At 48.9% G+C, this 23,580-nt stretch overlaps 1 protein-coding gene and 1 pseudogene across 2 annotated transcripts in view; one reads left to right on the forward strand and one right to left on the reverse strand.

Annotated features, from left to right (window-relative positions):
• Nucleotides 1-809: 809 nt before the first annotated feature.
• The window catches only part of CACNA2D4 (calcium voltage-gated channel auxiliary subunit alpha2delta 4), a gene marked incomplete at both ends in the record, with an annotated part of 129,388 nt that continues 106,617 nt past the window's right edge, over nucleotides 810-23,580 (reverse strand). Inside the window, 11 exons of the mRNA XM_080609673.1 lie at nucleotides 810-896; nucleotides 1,550-1,640; nucleotides 2,238-2,366; nucleotides 5,141-5,258; nucleotides 9,918-9,938; nucleotides 10,978-11,033; nucleotides 12,003-12,055; nucleotides 13,909-13,984; nucleotides 14,792-14,862; nucleotides 22,112-22,174; nucleotides 23,137-23,181. Of these exons, the coding sequence (XP_080465799.1) occupies nucleotides 810-896; nucleotides 1,550-1,640; nucleotides 2,238-2,366; nucleotides 5,141-5,258; nucleotides 9,918-9,938; nucleotides 10,978-11,033; nucleotides 12,003-12,055; nucleotides 13,909-13,984; nucleotides 14,792-14,862; nucleotides 22,112-22,174; nucleotides 23,137-23,181 (810 nt within the window). The remainder of the gene's footprint in view (nucleotides 897-1,549; nucleotides 1,641-2,237; nucleotides 2,367-5,140; nucleotides 5,259-9,917; nucleotides 9,939-10,977; nucleotides 11,034-12,002; nucleotides 12,056-13,908; nucleotides 13,985-14,791; nucleotides 14,863-22,111; nucleotides 22,175-23,136; nucleotides 23,182-23,580) is intronic.
• Nucleotides 7,652-9,401, forward strand: LOC308227868 (annotated as a pseudogene). Its single transcript has 2 exons — nucleotides 7,652-7,769; nucleotides 8,374-9,401. The product of its transcript is annotated as an uncharacterized misc_RNA (transcript).

The raw sequence follows: 23,580 nt of genomic DNA on the forward strand, positions 1-23,580 counted from the left end.
GGAAACATACCTCCACTTTCGGTGGGTCATCCATAACCCCTTCCCAGAGGTTAAGTCCACATCTGGACAAGACTCTGGATGCTGTGCCAGCAGTGTCAGGAGGCATCTCCTCAGCAGAGCTGGCGTAGCTGCAGCTAACTAGCCAAGCTGTGTTACTTTCCTTTGCCTAGTTGCATGTTAAGTACTGCAGTTCAGGTTAGGTGCTATGTCCTGCCCCTGTGGTCCTGGTTGAAGGCCACACCAAGCCCAGGAAATGCTTGCCTCCCTCCTAGGACCACCAAAGGCCCTGTTCTGGCAGGGCTATGCCTGGGCTGCTCCAGACCCGGATGCTCCAAATGCTGGTGGCTCCCACTGTGGGACAGGCAGACAGCATCCCCTGCCTCTCTTGCTCCTCTACGGCCAGATCCGCTCCACAGAGCCCTCTATACTCCAAAGTGGCTCTGTGGGAGGCAGGGTGATGATGACATGCCAGCCATGCCAACAACCTTGGCCATCCTGGCTGTGAGCCGGTGGTTGGGAGGAGCAGCTCAGGAGGTGGTGTGCTGGGAGCTGAGCCTGCTGGTCCTCACGCAGGACGGTTGCCATAGGCTTTTGAGGATGGAGCAGCTGGCACCACTGGCACCACGCTGGACCGTGTGATAAAGAACACAGGATGTGTTGCACTGCATTGTTAACGCTTCATGTCCCCAGTTTGTTGCAGGGGGTATCACAGAATGGCCTGAGCCCCGATGTCCTCCCTTCCAGCCATTCCAGCCAGTGGCAGCCCCATTTTCCCGCGTCTCTGCTGTATAAGGTGTGTGCAGGCAGTGTCACCGCAGGAGCAGCACCAGGGGCAGGAGGAGCAGTGTTGGTGAGACAGAGATCTCAGCAGTGCCACCGCAGTCTTGGGCGTTTTCCTGGGAGAAGGGAGAGAAGATGTCAGTGTGCTTACAGCCAGGGTGGCTGCTGGCAGATGGAAGGGAGCCTGCCTCTTGTCTTTGGAAGGGGAAGCAATGCCTAGGATCATCACAGACAAAGGAAGGGACTGGTTTGATTCCTGTGGGCTGGGAAGACATTCGCCTCCTTGGCTTTCACCATGCTCTGCCCCACACCCTGAAACCCATCCCTCAGCCTCGGAGGCTGCAGCAGGATGGGCTCCCACATGCATGTCCCCCCTGCAGCTCCTTCCAGAGTCATTGTGCCTGCTCCTGGCCCCTGGCACTGTGCGAAGGTGCTTGGATCAAACTCCTGCCAGCCAGCAGGCAGAAGAGCTGCCTGCCTGCACCAAGCTCAGGTCACAAGGGCTGGTTCCAGGAATCAGGGCTCTTCCAACAGGTGAAACACCCAAAGAAACCCAGTAACCCTGTGATGTCTGAGCTTAAGCCCTTCCCAGGTACCCTGAGCATGACTCAGGGGCTTGGAACCCCTTGAGGAGTCTCAAGGCTGTGTCTATGTCCAGTCAGCAGGTGGGCACGTGATACACACAGTGCAGGGGTGCAAGAGGAGACCAGCATGCCCATGGTGAAACCCAGCCGGGGCGTGCTGTCCGTCCTGCAATGCCCTGGGATACCTCAGGATGGAATGCGTGGCACGTGTCCGGCCGCCGCCTCAGCTTCTGGGACCGCATCCGTTCACACTTCACTGAAGCGTTATGTGCGAGGCTGTTAAGGACACGCAGCGGCAGGCAGAGAAAGGGCAATGAGCACTGCACAGAGCCACAGGACCCTGATGTAAGTCATCTGGGTGTAACTGCACAGCCTGGGAGACAGAGCGGGGAGGACACGGGAAGGGCAGGTCGTCTTGCATGGGCTGGAGACATCGCCAAGCTCTAGAAAGCGGCAAGGAAGGACCCGCAGCTGAAAGTGGCAACAAGCTGCACCGTGTCACTGCCCTTATGAAGAGCAAGGGATGAGGACCCAGCAGGGATGAGTTATAGGGGCAGTGCTGGGGAGCCAGCCCAGCTGCACCCATCCCACCACTGATCCTTTCCTCTGGCTTTTCTGACCCTCACCCTCACAGAGGGTATCCGACAGCCTGGCCAGTGGAGGCTGACTTCCCTTTGAGGGTATGGAAGGCAGAACTGATACCTCCTCTCCTCTCCACTGCACTGCAACCCTACCTGCTCCATGTCTCTCCCCAGCTGCCCCACAAGTCGGGCCATGCCCTCCACCCCCGTGGTGACTGCCCTGGGAGCACATTTTCCACCCTAACAAACATGGAGATGAAGGGACCTGTGGAGCTCTGCGCCCCCGCTGCACACATATGGAAGGATATATTTGACCTCTTTCACATCCATCAGGACGGGTGGGAAGATGCTGCAGTCGCAAACAGCATCTGTGACAAGGAGCAGCAGGTTACTGCTGACGATCTGCTGTGCCACAAACATCCTGCAAGGAAAGAGCAGGTTGGAGAAGGCACATCCCTCCCACTGCAGTGCCAGAGCGGCATCACCTGGCCCACAGCGAAGAAATGCAAAGAAAACAGGAAACGGGATGGCAGTAGAAAGTGGGAAAGACACAGCAAGCAGCTGTACACATGGGGGTGGTAGTGTTAGCACACCTTTTTTGCCTCAGGAAGCTCCAAATTGTCTCAGATTTGCAGCTCTGTGCTAGGTACAAAAGCCAAAATTACACCCAACCAAAAATACCAGACAAAAGCCAACACAAACCCTCCCCAAATGGGTCAGCATTTAACATTAAATGATTCTTCATTAGCATTTAACTGCAGATAACACCAGAGAAGGCCTGGTTTCATCTGGAGGTGTGCCAGTGCCCATTCAATGTATGTTTATGCATAAGCTTATACAATGCAAAGATCTATGTACCGAGTGTTCCTGCAAGGAACAGAGTTTTGCTAAATTTCCAGTTACTGGAGTGAGAAAAGGAGGATCTCAGTAGCATCACGTTATGTCGGTGTGATGGGACTGGTGCTTGGTCTTGCCTACTGCCATGAAAAACATACATCTTCACTTTGCAGCCACGATTTCTCCTGCCTGTCAGACAAGCAGGCTGTGGAAAAGGGCTGGTGACAAGCACAGACACGTGCCGGTGGGGATGTCTCTAGATCCCAGTGTTTTCCCGAGGCTGTGCACGTGAGGGCTTGTGGCAGTGCTGCTGCCCTGCTCCTGCAGGCGTTGGAGGGCTCATGTGGGCAGAGCAGGATGGGGGCAGGCACGTGTTCCAGCCGCGTGCTGACAGGGTTCTGTGCACGAGTGTGTGTGCACAGCTCAGCCGTGTCCCTGTGCTCACGTGGCTGTGTGTGACTGTGAGCTTGCACACGGGCACGTGCACCTCTGCGTCACCCCGGGCGAGCACATGGAGTGGCGGAGGGGGCACGTGCCCAAGCGCGCGCACGCTGGTGTTACCGCAAGGTGCTGTAGGTGTCTGGGCAGCTCACCCACCGCCCGATGCCCTGCAGGCATTGCCTGCCCTCTGCCAGCACAAAGCCAGGCTCAGCTGCCCATGCTGTCATCCTCCACTGCAGGCCAGCAGGCTGTGCTGCCACTGGGCACAGGGCCACTGGGCACAGGGAAGGCCAAGCACATCAGGCTTGGTGTGCCTGTGCTGGTGGCATGGGTGATGCTGCAGCCAGAATGGGGCTCTGTGTGCTCATCACCTCTCAGCCAAGGGGGAGGGCTTCTGGATGAGAAATACAGGTTTGTGAGGCTGTGCCTGCTTCGCCAACAAACCTGACTGCGCTGCAGATGGCCCTGCCTGCCTGGTCAGTCACCACTTAGTCTCGCTGCTCTCTAGCCCCCAGGGATTTCCTGATTCACATTTAGAGGTGTTGAATGCGACATGCTTCAACTATTTCATTAGTATTCCTGGCTGATGACATCTTTAACCCACACACACATTCAGTAACCAGGCTAGAAGTGCCCCACGCATCAAGCTGACGTTTAGCCAAGGTGGAGCACCCAGGTCCACTGGGAACCACCTGGGATTGTCAAACATGAACGGGAAAGCCTTCAAGACCAAGCAGGCCTCTGGCTAATGCTCCACAGCGCCTGTGTCAGGGTTTGTGTCGCTCCCAAACACCTGCACAAGAGAGGTACCCAGGATCCAGAGGCAGCAACTTCGCCTATAACTACAGAGGAGCCAAGCAGGACTGTGCTGCTGCTGATGGCACAGTCGAGGTGCTGCCTCCAGCAAGGAGGGGTCAGCCCCAGCCTATGTTGAACACGTTGCAATTCCATGCAGCAACAGCGTAAGACATAAGCAGGTCAGTTTGGAGCACCTGGCTCCTCTGGATCTGCCTGGAGGTTTTTGCACCTACTCAATACCTTGTGGTCACCAAATCTGCCATCTCTTCTACAACAATGTTTGGCAAGGCCTGGTTTTCCTACAGCCATGCTGACTAGCGTGGGCTGTTTTCCTAACCTTTAAGTCTTTCCTGCAGTTAATCCGAGGCTGAAGTCAGACTAGGTGAGACTGTTGGCTTTTTTGTTAAGAGGGATTCCAGTCAGCTCTGTTTGGACATCTCATGCTAGGAAAAGCTGGACCAGTGGAAATTCATCCTTCTGCATGTGATTGCTGACAGCACCCGCTCAAAAACCAGCCTCTTTTCACAATGACTTTTCTGTTAGTTTGGACTGTTCATTCTCTTAAAATGAAAACAGAAAATAAAAAGGTCTACCTGTGATTTAATTTCTTTTAGTTTAACACTTCCTTTACCCTAATTTTTTTTTCTCTTTTTTTTTTTTTTGGTAGAAAAACAGAAAAAGCAGAGAATAAAGTAAAAGGAAAGCTGAAAGCACTGCAAAAAAGGAAAAATTTCTAAGGAGAAAACTGTTGCCAGAAACCTGAAAAAGCAGAAAAAGTTCCTTTCTGACATGTGTGGAATGGAAAGACATATATATATGTATATATATACATACTTAAATGCTTTTCCCCTTGTTCTACAGCCACCTCTGCTTATTAACAGATGTTTTTAGCTTTTTCCTCTTTAATTGAGAACCAGCAACTTGGTCACTTCACCCCCTCATTGTCCAGCGAGGCTGTTTAGCTCTGCTCTGCGGCCAGAGCTGTGAATGCAGTGGTGGCCATGCCATGGGCACAGCAAGGCAGGTGACTCTCCTTATGTTGCTGTCTTCACCCATGGGCTCTGCAACAAGGATCACAATCTGGGGAGCCCCAAATGAAAGGGAAGCCACAGTTCTTACTTTTGGCAGTCTCCACACTCGATCAGCCCATTGGTCTCCTTGATGGCCGGCTCATATACGAAAACGGGGTACTCAGTGTCACAGGGCTGCAGGATGTCGTGCTTCTTGTGCTTGTGAGCTGCGATGGTAAGGAGACAAGGTGAGAAAGCAAGGGCAGAGGATCGTCCAGGAGTAGTTTGCACTGTGATGGAAGCATGTAAAACTGGTGATATAGGTTGGAATAGTCCTGAGTTTCCCTTCCCTGACAAGCGTCCAAGAGCAGGTGCCTTCCAGAGAAGGGGAAGGAGATGCTGCAGAACGCAGCCAGGCAGTGAGCCCTGCTCCCACTAGGTGGTGTGGGAAAACCGGCCTATGTAAGAAATGAGCCCAATATTCCCACTTACCTTCCCCAAGCAAGCCTGAACCCTGCTCTGCTGAAGCCACAGCCATGGAGCCGCAGTGGCCACAGCACCTAGAGGACGCGGTGACCAGTTAGGCAGGGGCATTTGGGCACCGGTACCCCTGTATTCAAAGGAGGGGGGGGTCTACTAAACCAACAGTGTTAATAGAGAACCTCTCGCCTAAACCAGTCCTAGTTCATACACTTTAAACATTCAAAGCTGCAACTGGGCTGGTCCTTGGTGCCGGTGCTGAGGGAAGTGCCCTTGCGGGGACCCTGTGCGTCTGTGGTGGAGTTCTCCATCAACTGCTGAACCTTCCTGAGCCCTCTGACATGACAGAGCGAGCCCACAGCAGGAATCTGAGGGTTGAATATGTGTCACATTAAAAAGAAAACACTGCCAGCAAACAGATCTGGCCTGAGCCCACAGGGAAGCAGGCAACGGCTCTCAAGGACCAGCAGAGACTCGGCTAATGCACAGTGCTGGCTCCTGGAGGGAGCCATCCACTGCAGAGGCAGAGAGCAGCTGCTCCATCGCTCATCAGTCACACACACTCTGTGGGACTCCCAAACTAATTTGGAGATGAGGGGGAGCTGAACTGCCTTACCGAGCCTCCCTCAAGAAGCAAGAGCATTCTTTCTAGGAGCTCAGCAAAGTCTGCCTTGCCTCCAGCTACTGCTCTGGGCCTTTCTGGCAATTACTTTCTGCAGTTTGAGGTAGCAAAGCCAGCTCCTGCCTCCGTAACACACAGGGGGATGCCACTGATGGAAATGTGAGGCTTTGTTGCTAGAGCAGAGGTGGTTGCAGCTCAGCCAACCACAAGTATGAGAAATGGTTTCTATGTCAGCTTTGGGTCTGAGCACAAAAGACTCGCCCCATAGAGCTTCCGCAGGCAGCCCTGCCCAGGGGACAGGCAGGAAAGAGAGTCCTGATGTGGAGGGTGACCAGCTTGCCCCTTGCAGGAGCGGTGCTGGAGATTTATGGAAAATGCAACAGCATGGGTTTTAATCAGTGAATGTGAGGTGAAAAGGCAGCGAGAGGGGAACTGTGATTCTGATGGGTAATTTGCATCACTGTAAAACCCTCACTGAGAGCTATGGTCTCCTCTGCTCCTGCGCTGCCAGAGTACACAGAAAGAGTCAGGCAGTCCCTTGCAGAGCCTGATGTCTAAACAATGGGATTACATGAGACAGAAAATCTGGATGATTTTCTCTGATTTTTTCTCCCCACCATTGCGATGCAGCGACACAAGACATCCATTAAGAGGCAGGAGCTGCAGTCCAATCTCCCCTCTAACGCCTTCCCCAGGTGAATATGATTGAGACTGAAACACCTCCCTGCAGTACAGAGCCCCCAGTAGTTGTGCCTTGTGCTTTCTGAACTCCCCAAAAATGTCACCTTCAGGGCAGCCTCCTACTTAAGTCCTCTCAAACTGCAGGCCCCACCTTTTGGTATCATGGTTAGGTTCATTTTGCACAGATCCAAAAGCACACAGGGCTTGATTTCAGCATCATGCCTTGTTCTGTATTCACCCTGGATTCACACTAAATCAATCAACTGAGCTCGTTGTTTCAGGGTCTGGCAGCCAGGAGCTGCCTTGGCTGTGCTCTGGCACCACTCGCCATCCCTCTGTGCAAACCCCACACTGCAGAAGCATGGAAAAGCCTCTCCCATTTTTGCTAATGGAGAGCACCTCTGTCTAGCACCTGTCATAGGGATAGACAGTCCTGAGGATATTTGGGATGAGCAGCAGAAGGCCTGTTACTGAGGTGGATTTCAAAGGCTTAGACATTTCTGATGAAACACACGGAATATTCCTGTTCAGGCTGTAAGGAGAGAAGCTGCAGACACTTTCCATGTCAGACCAGCTCCAGGCTGGTCCCTGATGGACTAAAGGAGTGTGAGGAACTGAGTGGGAGCCCTTTCCTTCAGCCTTAATTCACTGTGCTAGTGGCTGGGAAAACAAACTCTGAAACAGGTGGCCAAGCTACTGTAGTCTGGGCCAGGGACAGACCTGCTTAGGGACATGCTTGTGGTAAGACCACACACTGGTCCCCCAGCCACAAACCATCAATGTCCCATTGGGTTACCCCTGGATTTGCAGCACTCCTTGCTGGCCTGACCCGCACACATGGGCGAGAGCTGCGCCTCAGCTCTAGACATAGCTCTAGAGAGGCAACACTTGAGCAGTAATCCTGGACTGAACCGTGCCATGGTGGCTGTCACAGGAGCAGCCTATGCGTCTAGAGGTAAGCAGTGGGGAGTGGGTTAGTCCCTCCGGGGGCACTTTTGCCACTGGCAGTATGGCCTAAGTCATGCACAGAAGTTGCATTTCTGTTTGAGTCTTTCATGACCATCTGCAATTTGTCTTGCTCTGTGTTAACTCCATCATGTGCACCAAGTTATATTTTTAAACTCTGCTAAATTGGCAGAAGGCCCCTGCATAGACCGTCTTAAACCAGTTTCTTGGCACAGGCTAAATGAAAAGAAGCCCCTTTAAAATCTAACTTCTGCACAAGACCTATGACAGAGATTATGCTTAAGCCTCCTGTCACTTAATTTGCTTGGAAGCAATGCAGCTGCAGCAGTATTGGGAAGTTCAGAGAAGCCCAGTAGCACGTACATCATCAGCAAAACGCCTGGGCTGAGTCTCTCTGCATGCACATGCTGGACATCAAAATGTTATCAGCGCTCCGAGAGCCTGGTGGTCAGGGATTAGTAAACAGCCAGAGAAGCTGATAACAAATTGCAAACTTTATAGCAAAGAGTGAGTTAATTCCAGGCTGTCGTTGCTACCATCTGCACTGCCAGAAAGACTTTGTAAGACGTTTGGCAACTAATCCTTCTGAGTAGCAAAGGCAGCTGCCACGCTGTGTTATGAACTATACAGCCCGGATCATGAACTCTTTTCCACCAACATAAATCACAAACCCAAGCCAGTGGATTTACTCTGGGACACGAGACAAAGTCTGCTACTTAGTTACAAATACAAACCAGAGAATATAATCGATTATCTTGCAAAATATCCTCTGTGTACATTAGCGTGCAGTCAAAAAGAAACTTTCGTGAGATACACGATTCTAGAAATAGTCCTTTCTGGCCTGCATTCCCTGGTTGGAAGTGGTTTTGGCTTAATTAAAAGCTTTCAGACCTGTGCTGATGTCCATAAAAGCAGAAGCCCTTACAGACACAAAGAGGAATGAGATGCTGAGAGCAGTGAAAAATCCATGGCAGCAAACATGTCTTCTCACCACCTCTGAAAAGCCGATTTGCATTGATGACTGCAGTCTGAATACATCATGCCCATATTCCAGCAGCAAGTCTTGCCTTCCCAGAAAGCAAGAGAACTTGGGAAGCAGAAACAGGCTCAGTGCTGCAGAGCTAGAGGTGCACAGTCAGGCAAGGGCGAGCATTAGGTCCCTGGCCATTAATTCTTCTGCCTATATCCCTGAATAAATGTGTGCTCAGTTTCTCTCTCACAAAATGTCTCCTTCTCTTCATATTTTTTGCATACACCAGCCTTGGCATGCAGTCAAGGAAACGTTAACATCTCTGGCAAAAATCTACAGCCCCTTCTTAACAACATGTGCAATCCATTTCTTCCAGCCCCAGTAGTATTCTTCCACCTCGCTATTCCCTCCCCCACCCCCAGACACTCTTTTGCTTCCTCTTCTTACAGTGAGACGCATTCCAACTGTCTATTTCTCTATCTCTGTCTCACACATACGTCTTGCTGGGCAGAGAGCAAATCGATGAATACAAGCTAGATATGGAAGCAGGAAGATACAAACACAGCCACAGTCTGGACTGTGTCTTGGAGGGATTTCTAACTTGCCTTTAGGAGTGGATTTATGAGCTGGAGCATATACTTATCAAGTTGAACTGCTTGAAAGTAGTTGTGCATTATCCTGGGGCTGGGCTGGGGTTCATCAGAAGGAGCTAAGCCATGGGGTGTGGAAAAGAAGACTTAAGTTGCCTCTTAATAACTGAAGTCTGTGAGGCCCATATAGTTTTTCCTGCAAGAGGGCATGGATTGGTCTTTGGTTTGGCATAATAAGTGAAAAGAATGGGGTAGCTGGGAACCAAAGTGAAGGACATGCCATGGTACATGGGCCACGTGCCCATCTACACCATAGTGATGGTGTTGTCTGTGCCCGCAGCCCCTGAGGAGGCTGGTGTGTCCCTTCTTTTACTGACTTCTCAGTGACAGACCTTCAATCGCCAGCTAAACAAGAAACAGCATCACTTGCTTCATTGCAGTGCAAGGCAATAGAGCCAGGCACTGCCTTGTCTCTGTCATCTCTTTCTGCAAGTTCCCCATTGTCTAAAAGAAGCCTTTCCTAGCTGGGATTTCTAGTTAAATTCTCCTCTTTTTGCTGTTACGTGGTTTTACTTACAGTGATGGAAGACAGCCTTGGCTGGACAATTTGCGTGACATACACACACACAATGACGATGGAGCCACATGACAGTTTCACATACGATGGCAGAGCAGTGAAGAGATGAATTTGCACACAGCAGTCATGGAGGTGGTGCCGGAAAGAGATGAAGAAGGCATAAAAGGAACTGGTGATGAGCAGGGCAGCAGTGAGAACCCCCTCCCTTTTACCTCCCATCTCTTCAAGCAAAGACTTAAACCAAACTATGCAGCCACTGAGCATCCACAGCAGCTCCCTGCAGGAACTCCAGGTTGGTCTGTCCTCCAGAAAGAGCAGTCCCTCCTGCACTGCCACAAGTACTGCACTTGCATCTGACTCTTCCTCACCAATCTCTGCATGGGGCCACTCCTGATGCATGTTAAGCAGCAGCCAGGACTACATAGAGGATAGCTGCAACTTCTACCACCATCTCTGTTGATCCTCTTTGGAGGAGGTGAGTGGCACATACACAGTACGCAGACATTGGTCTGGTTACCTGACTGGAAGGGAATTCTGCTTTCTAAAAACTACTGTTTCCCTATTATGCCAGGACAGTTCAGTGCAGAAGACAGCCCCATAGTTAGCAGGGAAGTTACTAGTATCTCCATTAAAAGCACCATCAGTGCTGAACAGTTAGTGAGGGTGTAATAATGGTACCTATGTGGCATGCAGAGCACTCCTCTCCTTTCCTTTTGCGTCACCTCCTGCCTTTGCAGCTGATTGTATCTCTCATCCTATGCAAGTAGGATGGGGGTCCTCAGAAAGAAGAGCTTCGCCCGGCCCAGGTACCCTGAGGAAAGCCACACACACCTCACCCTCACTGCTCTGGTGCTGTGGCAGCCTGAAATGGGCATGGAAATAGGGGGAAACGGGGTGGTGGTGGGACCTGGAAGCTGGATTCCAATGCCTGTGGAGGGAGAAGTGGCAGGGCAGATGGCTAGCTCCTTGCACGAGGCCAGGTTTCCCCATACAGCTTCTTCTGCCACCAGTGGCTGTAGCACTCACATTCTATGGGGCTGCTGGACTCTTGTGTACTCACCATCTGCCAAGTTGTCTGAGTGCCAGAAGCTACTCATGTTAAACTCCAAAAGGAAGCTGTCAAAAGAGCAAAAACAGAGGATGCTTTTTCAGCAGCCTGGAAGGATGCAGGTGTCAGGGAGATGGCCCCATTGCCCGATGAGTATCAGTTCTAAAATGTTTACTACAAATCTGCTGGCAGTGGAAGTCTGGGTTTGGTTTGGTTTTTGTTTTTTTTCAATTTATTCTTTTTTTTTCCCTCTCCACATGATACTTTGTAGCTCTGTATCATGGGATCTGTACTGTGGAATATCTAAACGGGCTTTATCCTGCTGCGCAGGAAGGAATGAATACAGCAGCCCCTAAGGCTGGGCGGGGATTCAGTCACAGTGAGATCCGCCTGAAGCAACGGATGGCCATCAGGGAAGCCATACTCTGGCTACTCGGAGGTAGCTGCGCATCACATTAAATTGTTCTGTACCGATACGCTCAAGCCCTCGGAGCTGGATCTTTCCCACACTTTTCCTTTTGCACACCCAGCAAGCTGAGAAGTGGTATTTTCATCCTAAATTGAGCTTGAACTTCAATTTTACCCATCAGTTTGGTGAGGTTGAATCCAGAGCTTGATTCAAGGCTTCCCCCCCTCTCCTCCCTTGCCTGTCACTCAGACCTGAGATCCCTGGCTTCCTTTCTTCAGACTTCACCCCTGTGAAATGAAGGTGTGCATTCACTCATCACAGGCAAAGGAGACAGGCAAGAGGACTCAGCATCAAGGATCTGCATGGGGCCCCGGGAGACCTGAGTCCTATTTCTGACTCTGCCACTTTGTACTGAGTGACTTCAGGTAAATCCCAGACCCACTACGGGCCTTTGCCTCTCAAAATGGGAATAGTAATAGCTTTCTGCCTCCCAGGAGCACGGCGCTGAGCTGAATGTCAGGAGAAGGCTGAGAGCAATGCCCTACGCAGGCACTTCTGCTTGCAGCTTTCTCAGCTGTTGCCCCCATTGGACTGAGCCTCCCAAACACCCCCGTCTTTTGGTACTCACATGAGGAAATCACTTATCAGCCATTTCACTGCAGCTAGAAAGGCATAAATTGGCTGGAGAACAAAAGAAGAAATGAGAAATACCGTAAGGACCTGGTCAGGGAGTTTAGACTTGTTACGCAGGACCCCACGTTTCAGACCAGTTCCCTCCACTGATCAGAGCTCTTGAAGACAGGCTGAAAATTCAAGGTCTGGGCACCACTGGAAAATGTCCAAAATACATCAAAAGCCAGAAGAGCTGCCTTGCTACTAATAATATCTTCTCACCCCCTCCCTCTCAGGGTCAGGGAGTTTATCACAAATGTATGAAGGACTTTGAAGATGTAATTGCTTGATGATTTCTCTCCAGTATGGATGACCTTGAAAGCTCAGAGCAGGAGAGAAACACAGCTAAATGGGACACCACCAGTTTAGGATGCTTTTATGTTCTGATAGCAAGTGGTGTTTCTGGGACAAGCGACAGCACTGCCCAGGATTTAGTATTATCTGCCACTGATTGATTATGCTTAACTGTGCTTTCATCCAGCTTTTCCTCAAGATGGCATGACTTCTATCATCTTCTTGCTTTTCAGCTACAAATTGGAAATCCAGCATTGTCCCAGGGACAATTCATCTGCAGAGGATCCTGCTGCTTCTTTTCTTCATGGTAACCATGTCTAATTTTCATCTCTCCCTCTCATAATCACACCCTTATCCTCAAATCCAAAACAGATGCAGCAGTCATAGGACATAAGATAATGTTCCATTACTGCTAACTGACTTATCTTCAGCCAGAGAAAGTCAACAAAGAGTAAAATGTACAGATGGTTGGGAATTTGGCAGAGTTTCTATGAATGTACATGACAAATGGACTTTTCTTGATTTCTCCTTTTCCAAGGGATTTCCTAAGAAGGGACAACGAGAGATGGAGGCAGAATGCTCACCTTTTTATTCTCTTCCCAGTTCACCTCGTTTTTGGCAGCTCATATTTTGTGACATTTCTTTCAGTAATCAAAATTGGAGGATAATAGCAATGACCAAGCAAATATTTTCACTACCCTCACAGTATTTTCATCTATCCAGCAGAAGCACAGCCATTGTAAACCAGACACATTGTTAAAACGTAACGTATTGTTAAAAAGTAATATTTTGCTGAAAATTCTTTTACTAGAAATAGATTATAATGTCATGTTGCAAGAAGTACTTCCAGAACACCACATTTTCAAGTATCAAAACCCCAATCATAACAGTAATAAATACGTCCTTGTTTAGGATTGCTTCAACTAGTTTGAAGTAGCCCGAGTGTTAATTACTCAGTTCTGCCTGTTTGAGGACAGGTTAGCAAGGCAGAGTGGGATTAGATTATTAGCTTATATCATCTGAAAGAGAAGTTGCATTTGGGTACTGGCAAAACTATTCACTCTGATAATTTGTTCCCTGGGCTATCAGCATTTCTCAGCTGCTTCAACCTGTCTCTGTTGTTCTAAGCCCACTCTGAAAAGCTTCCCTGAAAGGCTGACAGCTTTCTCTCAGATGCTCAGAGTGCAACTCCTCTTTCTGAGCTGCTGAGTAAAACCATGTTCTGTAAAATCATTTCTGTTCATTTCAGCAGCAAGCTGGTTCCTTGGCTTTTAGGAGATGCCTGGCATAATCTAGTTCCTGTCCTCTCCCTGGTCCTTCTGCTTTCGGTGAGATCCTATATGCCAATAGAGAGCCAAATTGGAAACCACTGTCAGTGGCCATCACTGCCTCAGAAATCTGCCTTACGATGAGTTTGGACATTCCCACCACTTGATAGCAAAAATCTGCTAAACTCTTTGGGGGAATATGCTACATCAAACTGTGGGAGATGTTGTAAGAACAGCCTACTGATGTTGTAAGCCTACACAGCCAAGCCCATAGAAGGCTGCATGCAGACAGATACGTACGCTGAGCAGAGGCTGGGCACCGCTGTGGTGGTGGTAGGGTACTTTGCACATTGCTTGATAATCATACATGGTCACCCTGCAATCAAAACAAAACAAGCAAGCAGTCGAAAGCAAGCAATGCAACTGCCTACAGGACACACATATCACCTTTTTCTAAGAAGTCCTTGTACGGAAGAACTAAATCAGCAGCCTGCTTACACATACATGTCTTTGCTGTTTGGTCAGTGCTGGATCTTGCAAAGCAAGAAATACAGGCTCTGGATTAACGTAACTGGGTCAGTAAAGGAAGAAATATGTCCCTAATTTCAGATGGTGAGTAAAGCAGGCAGTGAAGCAGGAAAATTATAACTGTAAACTACCTCAGGTTCCCCTAGTTCCTGTTTTCAAGCCGCTGAAACTCAGAACTCACTTTTGGCACAGGCTGGGGGAGTGGAGTGACAGAAACAGACATATTTTTAGGAGAGAGAGAAATGTGCTCAGCCAGCTGCAATGCTACATCTGGGAGACTCTTAAGACAACTGCTCACAGGCTTTCCAAGTGGCAGGAGGAACTGAAGCACTTGATACCCAAAATGCCGAGAAGTGTTTCCCATAGCATCTTGCTCTGGAAAACACAGCTGCTTCCTGGCCACATGCAGACCAGGAGTTACTGTCTCAGTGCTTTGCAGCAGGCAGAAGAGCAGAATGAGGAAGAACAGGGAGTGGGGTGATGATGGCTGAGCGAGTCATGGAAGGAGGCAGGTAGCTATAGGAGCTGTTGTATCAAAACAAGAGTCACATACATCAGCATGTGCATTTTCCCCTGCTGCTCATGGGGACCAGTCAGCTCTGACCCACACACCAGCTACAGAAAGGGAAGTACAGCATGGAGATCCTTCACTTACCGCCTGAACATGCCCATGTTTAGCAGCTGGGTCATTACTGAGCCATCCACTGCACCCAAGAATTTTCCAGTCTGCAAGCACAAGAAAGGAAAAAACCAGAATAAACTGACAACAGTAAAATTTCCAAACCCTCGATGGGACCAGCTGATCCAGTTTGTCTGGAGGCCTACTACACATAACGGGTGTTTTATAAGGAGGTAATGCCAAGCTTTGTCCTTTGGCTGGCTGGAAAGCTTGAGGGAGGACTTCCCCCATCACCAGCTGGGCACTCTGCACTGTTCCTACCACACTTGGAAATGATTTAGCCCACATAAGTCATGCAGCTTGTGATAGAAAAAGGAGGACTCTCAAGCTGCAGAGACCCAGGCACACTGATCCACTGAAAAACTGAGCTCTCCTGTGGGTTTTTGTGAATTCACATCCTCCAGGACTGAGTGCCTGAATCTCTTCCACTTGAGCCTCTCTGCTAACTCACGGCTGCAGTGGCTCTCCCACTGCACTAGATGAACTGACTCACCACATGGGAGTGCACTGGACTACCTAAATAAATCTTCAGGTAGCAAATGCAAGTTTATAACTCACTGTTGTGAGAGTTCTGAGCAGGCAGTAACCCCAACAACACAACACAAACCAATGCATCTCTTTAGCTTACTATGCACTGGCACAGACAGAGCTATTGCACAGGCTCCACCCTAACAAAAGTTGCATGTGGGGGGCAACAACCACAGTATCACAGTATCACAGTATCACAGTATCACAGTATGTTAGAGATTGGAAGGGACCTCAAAAGATCATCTAGTCCAATCCCCCTGCCAGAGCAGGAACACCTAGATGAGGTTACACAGGAATGTGTCCAGGCGGGTTTTGAATGTCTCCAGAGAAGGAGACTCCACAACCCCCCCGGGCGACCTGTTCCAGTGTTCCGTCACCCTCACTGAGAAGAAGTTTCTTCTCAAGTTTAAGTGGAACCTCTTGCGTTCCAGTTTATACCCATTACCCCTTGTCCTATCATTGTTTGCCATTGAGAAGAGCCTGGCTCCATCCTCATGACACTCCCCCTTTATATATTTATATACACTAATAAGGTCCCCCCGCAGTCTCCTCTTCTCCAAACTATAGAGACCCAGCTCCCTCAGCCTTTCCTCATAAGGGAGATCCTCCACTCCCTTAATCATCTTAGTCGCCCTGCGCTGGACTCTCTCCAGCAGGTCCCTGTCCTTCTTGAACTGAGGGGCCCAGAACTGGACACAATATTCCAGATGCGGTCTCACCAGGGCAGAGTAGAGGGGAAGGAGGACCTCTCTCGACCTACTGACCACTCCCCTTCTAATACACCCCAGGATGCCATTGGCCTTCTTGGCCACAAGGGCACAGTGTTGGCTCATGGTCATCCTGCCATCCACTAGGACCCCCAGGTCCCTCTCCCCTACACTACTCTCTAACAGGTCGTTCCCCAACCTATATTGGAACCTGGGGTTGTTCCTGCCCAGATGCAGGACTCTACACTTTCCCTTGTTATATTTCATCAAGTTTCTCCCTGCCCAACTCTCCAGCCTGTCCAGGTCCCGCTGGATGGCAGCACAGCCTTCTGGCGTGTCAGCCACTCCTCCCAGCTTAGTGTCATCAGCAAACTTGCTGACAGTACACTCAATTCCCTCATCTAAATCATTGATGAATATATTAAATAATACTGGTCCCAGTACTGACCCTTGAGGCACTCCACTAGATACAGGCCTCCAACTGGACTCCGCCCCATAGACTACAACTCTCTGGCTTCTGTCCTTCAGCCAGTTCGCAGTCCACCTCACCACCCGACCATCCAGTCCACACTTCCTCAGTTTAGCTATGAGGATGCTGTGGGAGACTGTGTCAAATGCTTCGCTGAAGTCAAGGTAGACCACATCCACCGCTCTGCCATCATCCATCCACAATGTTATTTCCTCATAAAAGGCTAGGAGGTTGGTCAAGCATGACTTCCCCTTGGTAAAGCCATGTTGACTGCCCCTCATAACCCTCTTATCCTTGACATGCCTTAAGATGGCATCAAGGATAAGGTGTTCCATCACTTTCCCAGGGATGGAGGTGAGGCTGACCGGTCTATAGTTACCCGGGTCCTCCTTCTTGCCCTTTTTGAAGACTGGAGTGACATTTGCTTTCCTCCAGTCCTCAGGCACCTCTCCCGTTTCCCAAGACTTGGTAAAGATGATGGAGAGTGGTCTACCCCAAATCCCACTTGGGTGCCTGAACTAAAAGCAGAGCTTGTGTATCTCTGGTCCCATTTACGCTTTGGAGTTAATATAATACCTCAAATACAGTCCTAATCCCAAATCCTGGAACTGCTGCTTCAAAGACTTCTTCAAACAAACAACAGATCTGTCTTTCCTGATTACCAAACCATGACAAATCTATTGCAAAAATGCTTCAAATCTGCCAAGTCCACTGCTTTGTTTGCAAGCAGGTAAATAAAATACTCATAAATAAAAAAAGAGCAGATATGAGCTATCCTCCATCTATTTTCCTAGCTCGTGGGTCTTGACACAGTAAACACCTCCCATATGTTACGGAAGTGTTCACGAGTTTGGGGGGACATTTTCATTTTCCACTGATAGGCTAGCAGTCATTTAGCTTGTATTTAGCAGACGACAGATGATTTCATTTATTTGAGTGGGGCATTTCCACTGTAAAAAAACAGACCCTTAGGCAGATTTACCTAAGATCATACGGTAATCATCTAACAGTAGCTCTACATGAGTATGAGCTTCTTCCCAACAGGCTTTAGAACGCATTTCACTGTATATATCAACACACAACATCAACTCCTCTTTGAGCACTTAGGCTGTAATCATCTCAGACATAGTCAAATGTGTCTGAGCAAGCGCTAACTTTTTTCACCTCCCTCGCTCTTTCAATCTTATTAGGGTGGTAAAAGGAGGCCAGCTGCTTCAATTTAATATCAGTCTGTAGCCCTAGCAGGAGGTAGAGCAGTGTGATTTAAGGCAAGCTGTAGCTGGTGTGGCAATGGGAAGGGTCTCATCCTGTTCAGAGATACTGATGTCTGAATTTTTCCAGGTAGGATGTCATTCCTATAGGTACAAATATGAGGAGCTTTTAGTATAATTGAGAGAAAGGCTTAGGGGATGTGCTCAGGAAAGCATCAACAAATTAGTCTTCAACACCAAACCAGACATTCAAACCTTGGTGCTGTTTTAAGTACTCTGTGCAGGTAGTAACATAGGAAAGCATCACTTGTCAGAAACCTAAGTGGTCCTGTACTGAAGCGACATTTTGCCAGGCAGATCTCATTACAGCCTGCTTCCTCAGTGACTGGCTGCTGCTCTCCCTGACATTCCCCTGCTGTGTTTTGCCTGATTCCCAGGCTGGGTATTAGGCTGGAAGCTGGGAATTAGGCTGGAGGCTGGAATTGCACAGGCCCTTGCAATTTCAAAGATTCAGAGCATAAAGCATTGCCTCTGACATCCTGCATGTCACATGCTGTATCACATCCCTCTGCAGCTGAGAGCGTACAAGTGCACATGCAGGCTATGCACAGGAAAGAGATGTATCCTGGAGCACACACATGGCTCGCAAGGTACATCACTGCTTACAGACATACATGCGCCCGTGCTTTGCTGGCTCATTGAACAATCTCCACTTCTGGTACACACAAAAGCTGTAGACAAACAGGATCTGCCAAATGGGCCAGGCTTTGGGCGAGCAGAGCCAGCAGCCTCCTTGCATCGCTCAAACAAATCCAGCCCTTCCTTCTTCACGAGCTCTGCCCAACCCTGGTGGGACCTTGGCCTCTTAACTACCACCCTGTCCCTGAAGTCCTACCTAGGCAAAGCCTGCAGATGTCTCAGGGAGAAGGGAGCAGTTCTAGAAAAAAGAGGTTTAGTGTGCAAGGGGACATCCAGATGCAGCAGTTGGAGGGAGCTTGGAGGGAGCTCAAGACCTGTGATCCACAGATGTGCATCTGGCTGACAGCAAAAGGGGGCTAAAAACCCAGGGGCCGTCGTGGGCCAGGGCTGAAAACACTAGCAGAAACATACTGTGGAGCAGCCCTCACTGCAGCACAGCCTGAGCATGCCACTGACCCTACCTTCCTCCCTTGCCCTAGATCACCTGGTCCTCTTGCTCTCTCACTCCCTTCTCCTGGCTCTGGCTATTAACTTTTTGCTCGCTCTGCAATAAATCTGGATGGGAAGATTAGCCCAAATTAAGAGATTACCCATTCTCCCCAAGTAACCCTGTAGGGAGGTTCCAATGCACCACTCAATAAAATCCTGAGTCCCCCTTTATTCTGTGGTGGCTTCTGGCTGCTGGTAAGCTTCCTGCTGCCTTCAGGCAGAGGTTACTAGAGCTGATCCCCCATCCTGATTGCCTATCCCAAGGACAGAGGGAAGCAGAGGCCAAGCAGGGCTGTCCTCTCCCCATTCCTTTGTGAAGCTGCTCTGGTTTCCAGTGTGGCCACCCAAAAAAGAGGTGCCTGCAGGAGGCTGAGAACACTGTAAAGCATCACAGCTTTATGTGTGCTTGCACCACAAGGGAGCAAGCAGAGAGACGAAGCAAAACATCTCAGAGATCCCAGAGTGGGTCTCTGGCACCAGCAGCTTGCTCAGGGGTTGTAAGGACACAAGCACTGTCATTTTTAGCTTGTACCTTACCCCAGAAAGTAGGCATTTTGGATATAAAACCCCTTGGCTGCCTTCCTCGGAGTAGTGGGTTTGTGCATGGGGCTGTGATTGTGCTGGAGCTGCCACAGCCTGTGTGGCTAAGTTGGGTAGATACTCACCCATTTACCATCACTCCTTCGGCATCCGATAAGCCCATTCCCATCTTGACTGATGGGGCAGAACAGGCAGCATGCGGGCAGGCTGCCATTCTCCCTGCTGCTGGACTGAAATGCTGATCCATGCAGCTGAGCCACTCTTGCTGGTGTGAGGCAGGGAGGGAGGAGAGTGAACTAGCCAACTTCTCCAGAAAGGTAAAATACACACAGAACCCAGGTATGGGATTTTGAGGGGCATTATGTTAAAAGATGCACAGAGGGGAAGATTGTGGGATGGGGCAAAGAAGACCACATAGCAACGAGTGTTCCCCTGCAGCAGCATCATCCAAGTGGCACGGCTACCAAACCCAAGGTATTGATTTAATACTGCTGCTACCTTGAATTCCTTGTAGTATTTAACAGTGTGGATGCTCCTGGTGCCTCCAGGAAACAAAAGCGGTAACTGGAACAAGATGAAGAAATCAGAAGAAAAGTAGTGGTGAACTCTCCGAGGTCAGGGGAGGTAACAGCTGGAAGAGGTAACAGCTCTGGTGCCTGCCAAAATGCCTGATCTTGGAGGCATGTGGGTAACGTTTGTAATTTATCCAGATCCACTACAATGCCATGTTTCTACTGGTCAGATCTTTCAGAGATGAGCTTTTGGAAAAACACATTTTCCATAAGATGCAGAAAAAAACGTGGAGACAGAACCCAGAAGGGCAGTGCTGATGACAGACAGCAGATGTGGTAGCTAAAGGGTGTAGTTGCCTTTACCTATGGACACATTCCATAGGACTCAGCAAAGCACCTTTGAAAATGCCATGCAGGGCAGAGGAGGAAACTGCAAATCCTAATATTACCAGCCCATCCTGACCTGGTCTTCCAGAGTAAGAAGTCAATACAACTTTAAAGTAATTTCCTTCCTTATATTTTCAAGTTTTCTTTGCCTTTTTTTGGCATACCTTGTTATTGAAGGTGCATTTTTTACTGGAATATTCAGTAGGTCTTTTTCCCAACAGAAAAGAGGTTGGTTATTCTGTGCAATATGCCCCCTCCTTGATATCTGTCTATATCATACCCCTGGTGCCAATGTGTTGCCGATTCATTTTGCTTTGTGAGCCTCAACAGTTCTCATTTTGGCCTCGCTGAATTTACTGCACAGTGCCTGCAGAATTCACAATCTCACCTTTTTCTTTTGCCAGCCTATTTGGTATATGCTAACCAACACAAGTCCAGATGGGAAACCATGGGACTCATATAGCTTGACGCTTTCCATCTAAATATCCATCTAAAAATTCCTCTTCTTTCTTTTCTGTCCCAGCTACTTTGAGATCAATGCCACTGCTTCACTCTTCAACCAGAACTTCTCTAACAGCCTCTTGTAAGGGACTCTCTGCAAGGCTTTTATCAAAACTGAAAGGCAGTAGGTCATCCATCCTCCCTTACCTCCTGCTTTACCTACACTTTCAAAGAGCTATAGGTGGTAAGATAGGGTTTTATCCTTTATAGAAGTTCTGCTGCTTGTCCCAATCACAGCCATTGGGTGTTCTGTTACTTTACTTTCAATTTCCATTTCAACCTGTTTGTCACATCTTGAAGCAAGCAATTTCTGGGACCAGTTCTACTGCCTTTTGGAAATACACATACAGTGTCTGGTAACTCCAGTACTGTGGAAATTTTAATGAAACTCCACACTTCTGTCAGTAACAAAATGGCTTCATTCCCCACTCTTGCTATTGACTTATTGCCTTGTAGCTTATGAGACTGTTCAACACGTCACTTTCTGACATCCAAATCTATGGCCTTTTATCATTTTGAAACAAATAGGTCTGTGGTGAATTTACTGGAGAACAGAAACGTACAGCTAAGCCATGCAGTGGCTGGTAGTGTTGGGTTTACCCAGGCTACAGAGAAGTCACATCATAAACTACACCCCTTTAGCTCCCTAGAAATGATCATGGAGGCACTGCCAGGAAGAGGAAAGGAAGCAACTTCTGTTGTTATACTTTTAGTACTATTCTGAGTCTTTTTCCTTACTCCTTTCACCTCTGTGCGTCCAGCAAACCCTCCAGTTCTTTAGGTGTTCTCCTGTTTACAACTTGTTTAAACGATTTCATCTTTGTTTTTGCCATCCCCTTGGTTTCCTTTCCTGAAGAACGCCTGCTTCGACTTCAGAGGCACTCAAAAGTGCTGCTGTCTTCCTTTTCGCCCTCCCCCTTTTCCTTTCCCTTTCCTTCCTTTCAGTTTCCTGAAGTCAGGGCACACCTGCCTTCTGGGATTGCCTCAGATTCAGTAGATTCTGTGCAGAGAGGAATGAGCCTGATTTCCTCACTCCTGATAAAAAGATATTTTGACTAGTTCCTTCCTTATGATTGCAAATTCCTTCCTCACCTAGGATGTGCTGTCACTCTGCTGGGAGGCTTCCCCCTCAGCACACAGCTGAATTTAATTACACCACAGCCACCCTCATTACACAATTCAACTTCATTCGTTTTAACCAGCTCTGGTGGGTTATTTAGGAATGCTCTCCTCCTCCTCTTATGCTCTCTTACCTCTGCAGGTCTTTTGGAAACGAGTATAAAGCCGTTGTTATCAATAAGGAAGCAATTCAGAATCTGCAGAGATTAAAGAGAAGCAACATTAAAGACAGCTTTTTCCATGGTTGCACGGTATGTACTTCCATGTACTGCTGTGCGCACAATGGAGTGATGTGGGCTGCGCTTATAGCAACGGGCTTGGCATTTCTATGCTTAGCCCCATGGCTAAGCTATGGGGCTTTACACAGTTGACTTTTCCCTCTCTTCCTCCATCTTGAGGTATTTAGTTCATGAGCTGACTGTGACAGAGACTGCCTCTTGCCAGGGCTGTGAGCCACACTTAAGAAGACAAGGCACCCTGCAGGATATTTGAAGAGCACTTCTCTAATAAAATGGTATCTAATGCTTTCCATCTTCAGATTTCAGAGTTTTATAACCACTCATGAAATAACCCTCTCCTAACCACTAAGTATCAGTGATGGTCTTTGTTTTGATTTTGCACAGCAAGAAATCGAGGCACAGAGTTTAGATGAAAACCTTTAGGTCTCACAGGGGAAAACTAGGATGCAGAAGAAATCTTACATTAATGTAGAATAAAAATTCTCTGGTGACCCCACTCTCCAGGACAGAGGAGATTCTGTGCCAAATATGCCTGAGACCAAGGTTAAAGCAGTGGCCTAAATGCAAAGAGGGGTGTCCAGAATGCCTGGCATGCTGACAGCCACTTTCTTTGGAAGACCTTAGATGACAGTGAGGCAGCCTTAGAGGAGATGTACGCTCCTTAGAGTCACTGTGTGGAATTCCCATATCCCTGCCTTGGCTCAACTGGCATCTCACAGTAAAGGGGAAGACCTAAACTGCAGATTTGCCTCAACAGCACAAGGTCCTGCCCCCAGCTCTGCAGCCTCTTGTGAGGAGATGACAGGCAGTACCTTTTTGTTCAGTGTGTGTATGTGTGTGTGTGTGTGCGCGAGATCTCCACAGAGCAGGTAGTCAGTCACACCCATCACAGGTACAGGGAAGAAATCTGGGCAACTTACATCATCCTGACAGCTTAGTGGACAGGCACCGTCCAAGGCACTGCACTGGAAAGGAAGAGCAGAGAATTAATCATGGCATGACCTCATCTTACAGTCTCCCCTGTGGGACTGCTGAGATAAAGGTCTCCATGCTGTAAAGCTCTGCAATTTAGCTGGCATTTCCCCCAGGACAAGCTCTCAAGCATACAGAGGTACCACCCCCCAAGTTGACCACTCAGCTCCTCTGTGTGCTCCCCACCTCTCTGAGCAACATCCCCATTGCTGAGGGCTCTGATCCTGCACCTGCCTCCCTGATAGGGTCCCTGTGCACTTCAAGCAGAGGTGGCTTTTGCAAAGAAAGGGAACAGCATTGAGCTCTCTGGCTGCAAAGGCAAAGGTTATTGTGCACTGGTGAGAAACCAGCATGCTTTTCAGCATCTGCTGGTATCTGCACTAAGCACGTGG

This window comes from Psittacula echo, assembly GCF_963264785.1.
Source record: "Psittacula echo genome assembly, chromosome: 1".
Classification (NCBI taxonomy): Eukaryota; Metazoa; Chordata; class Aves; order Psittaciformes; family Psittacidae; genus Psittacula; species Psittacula echo.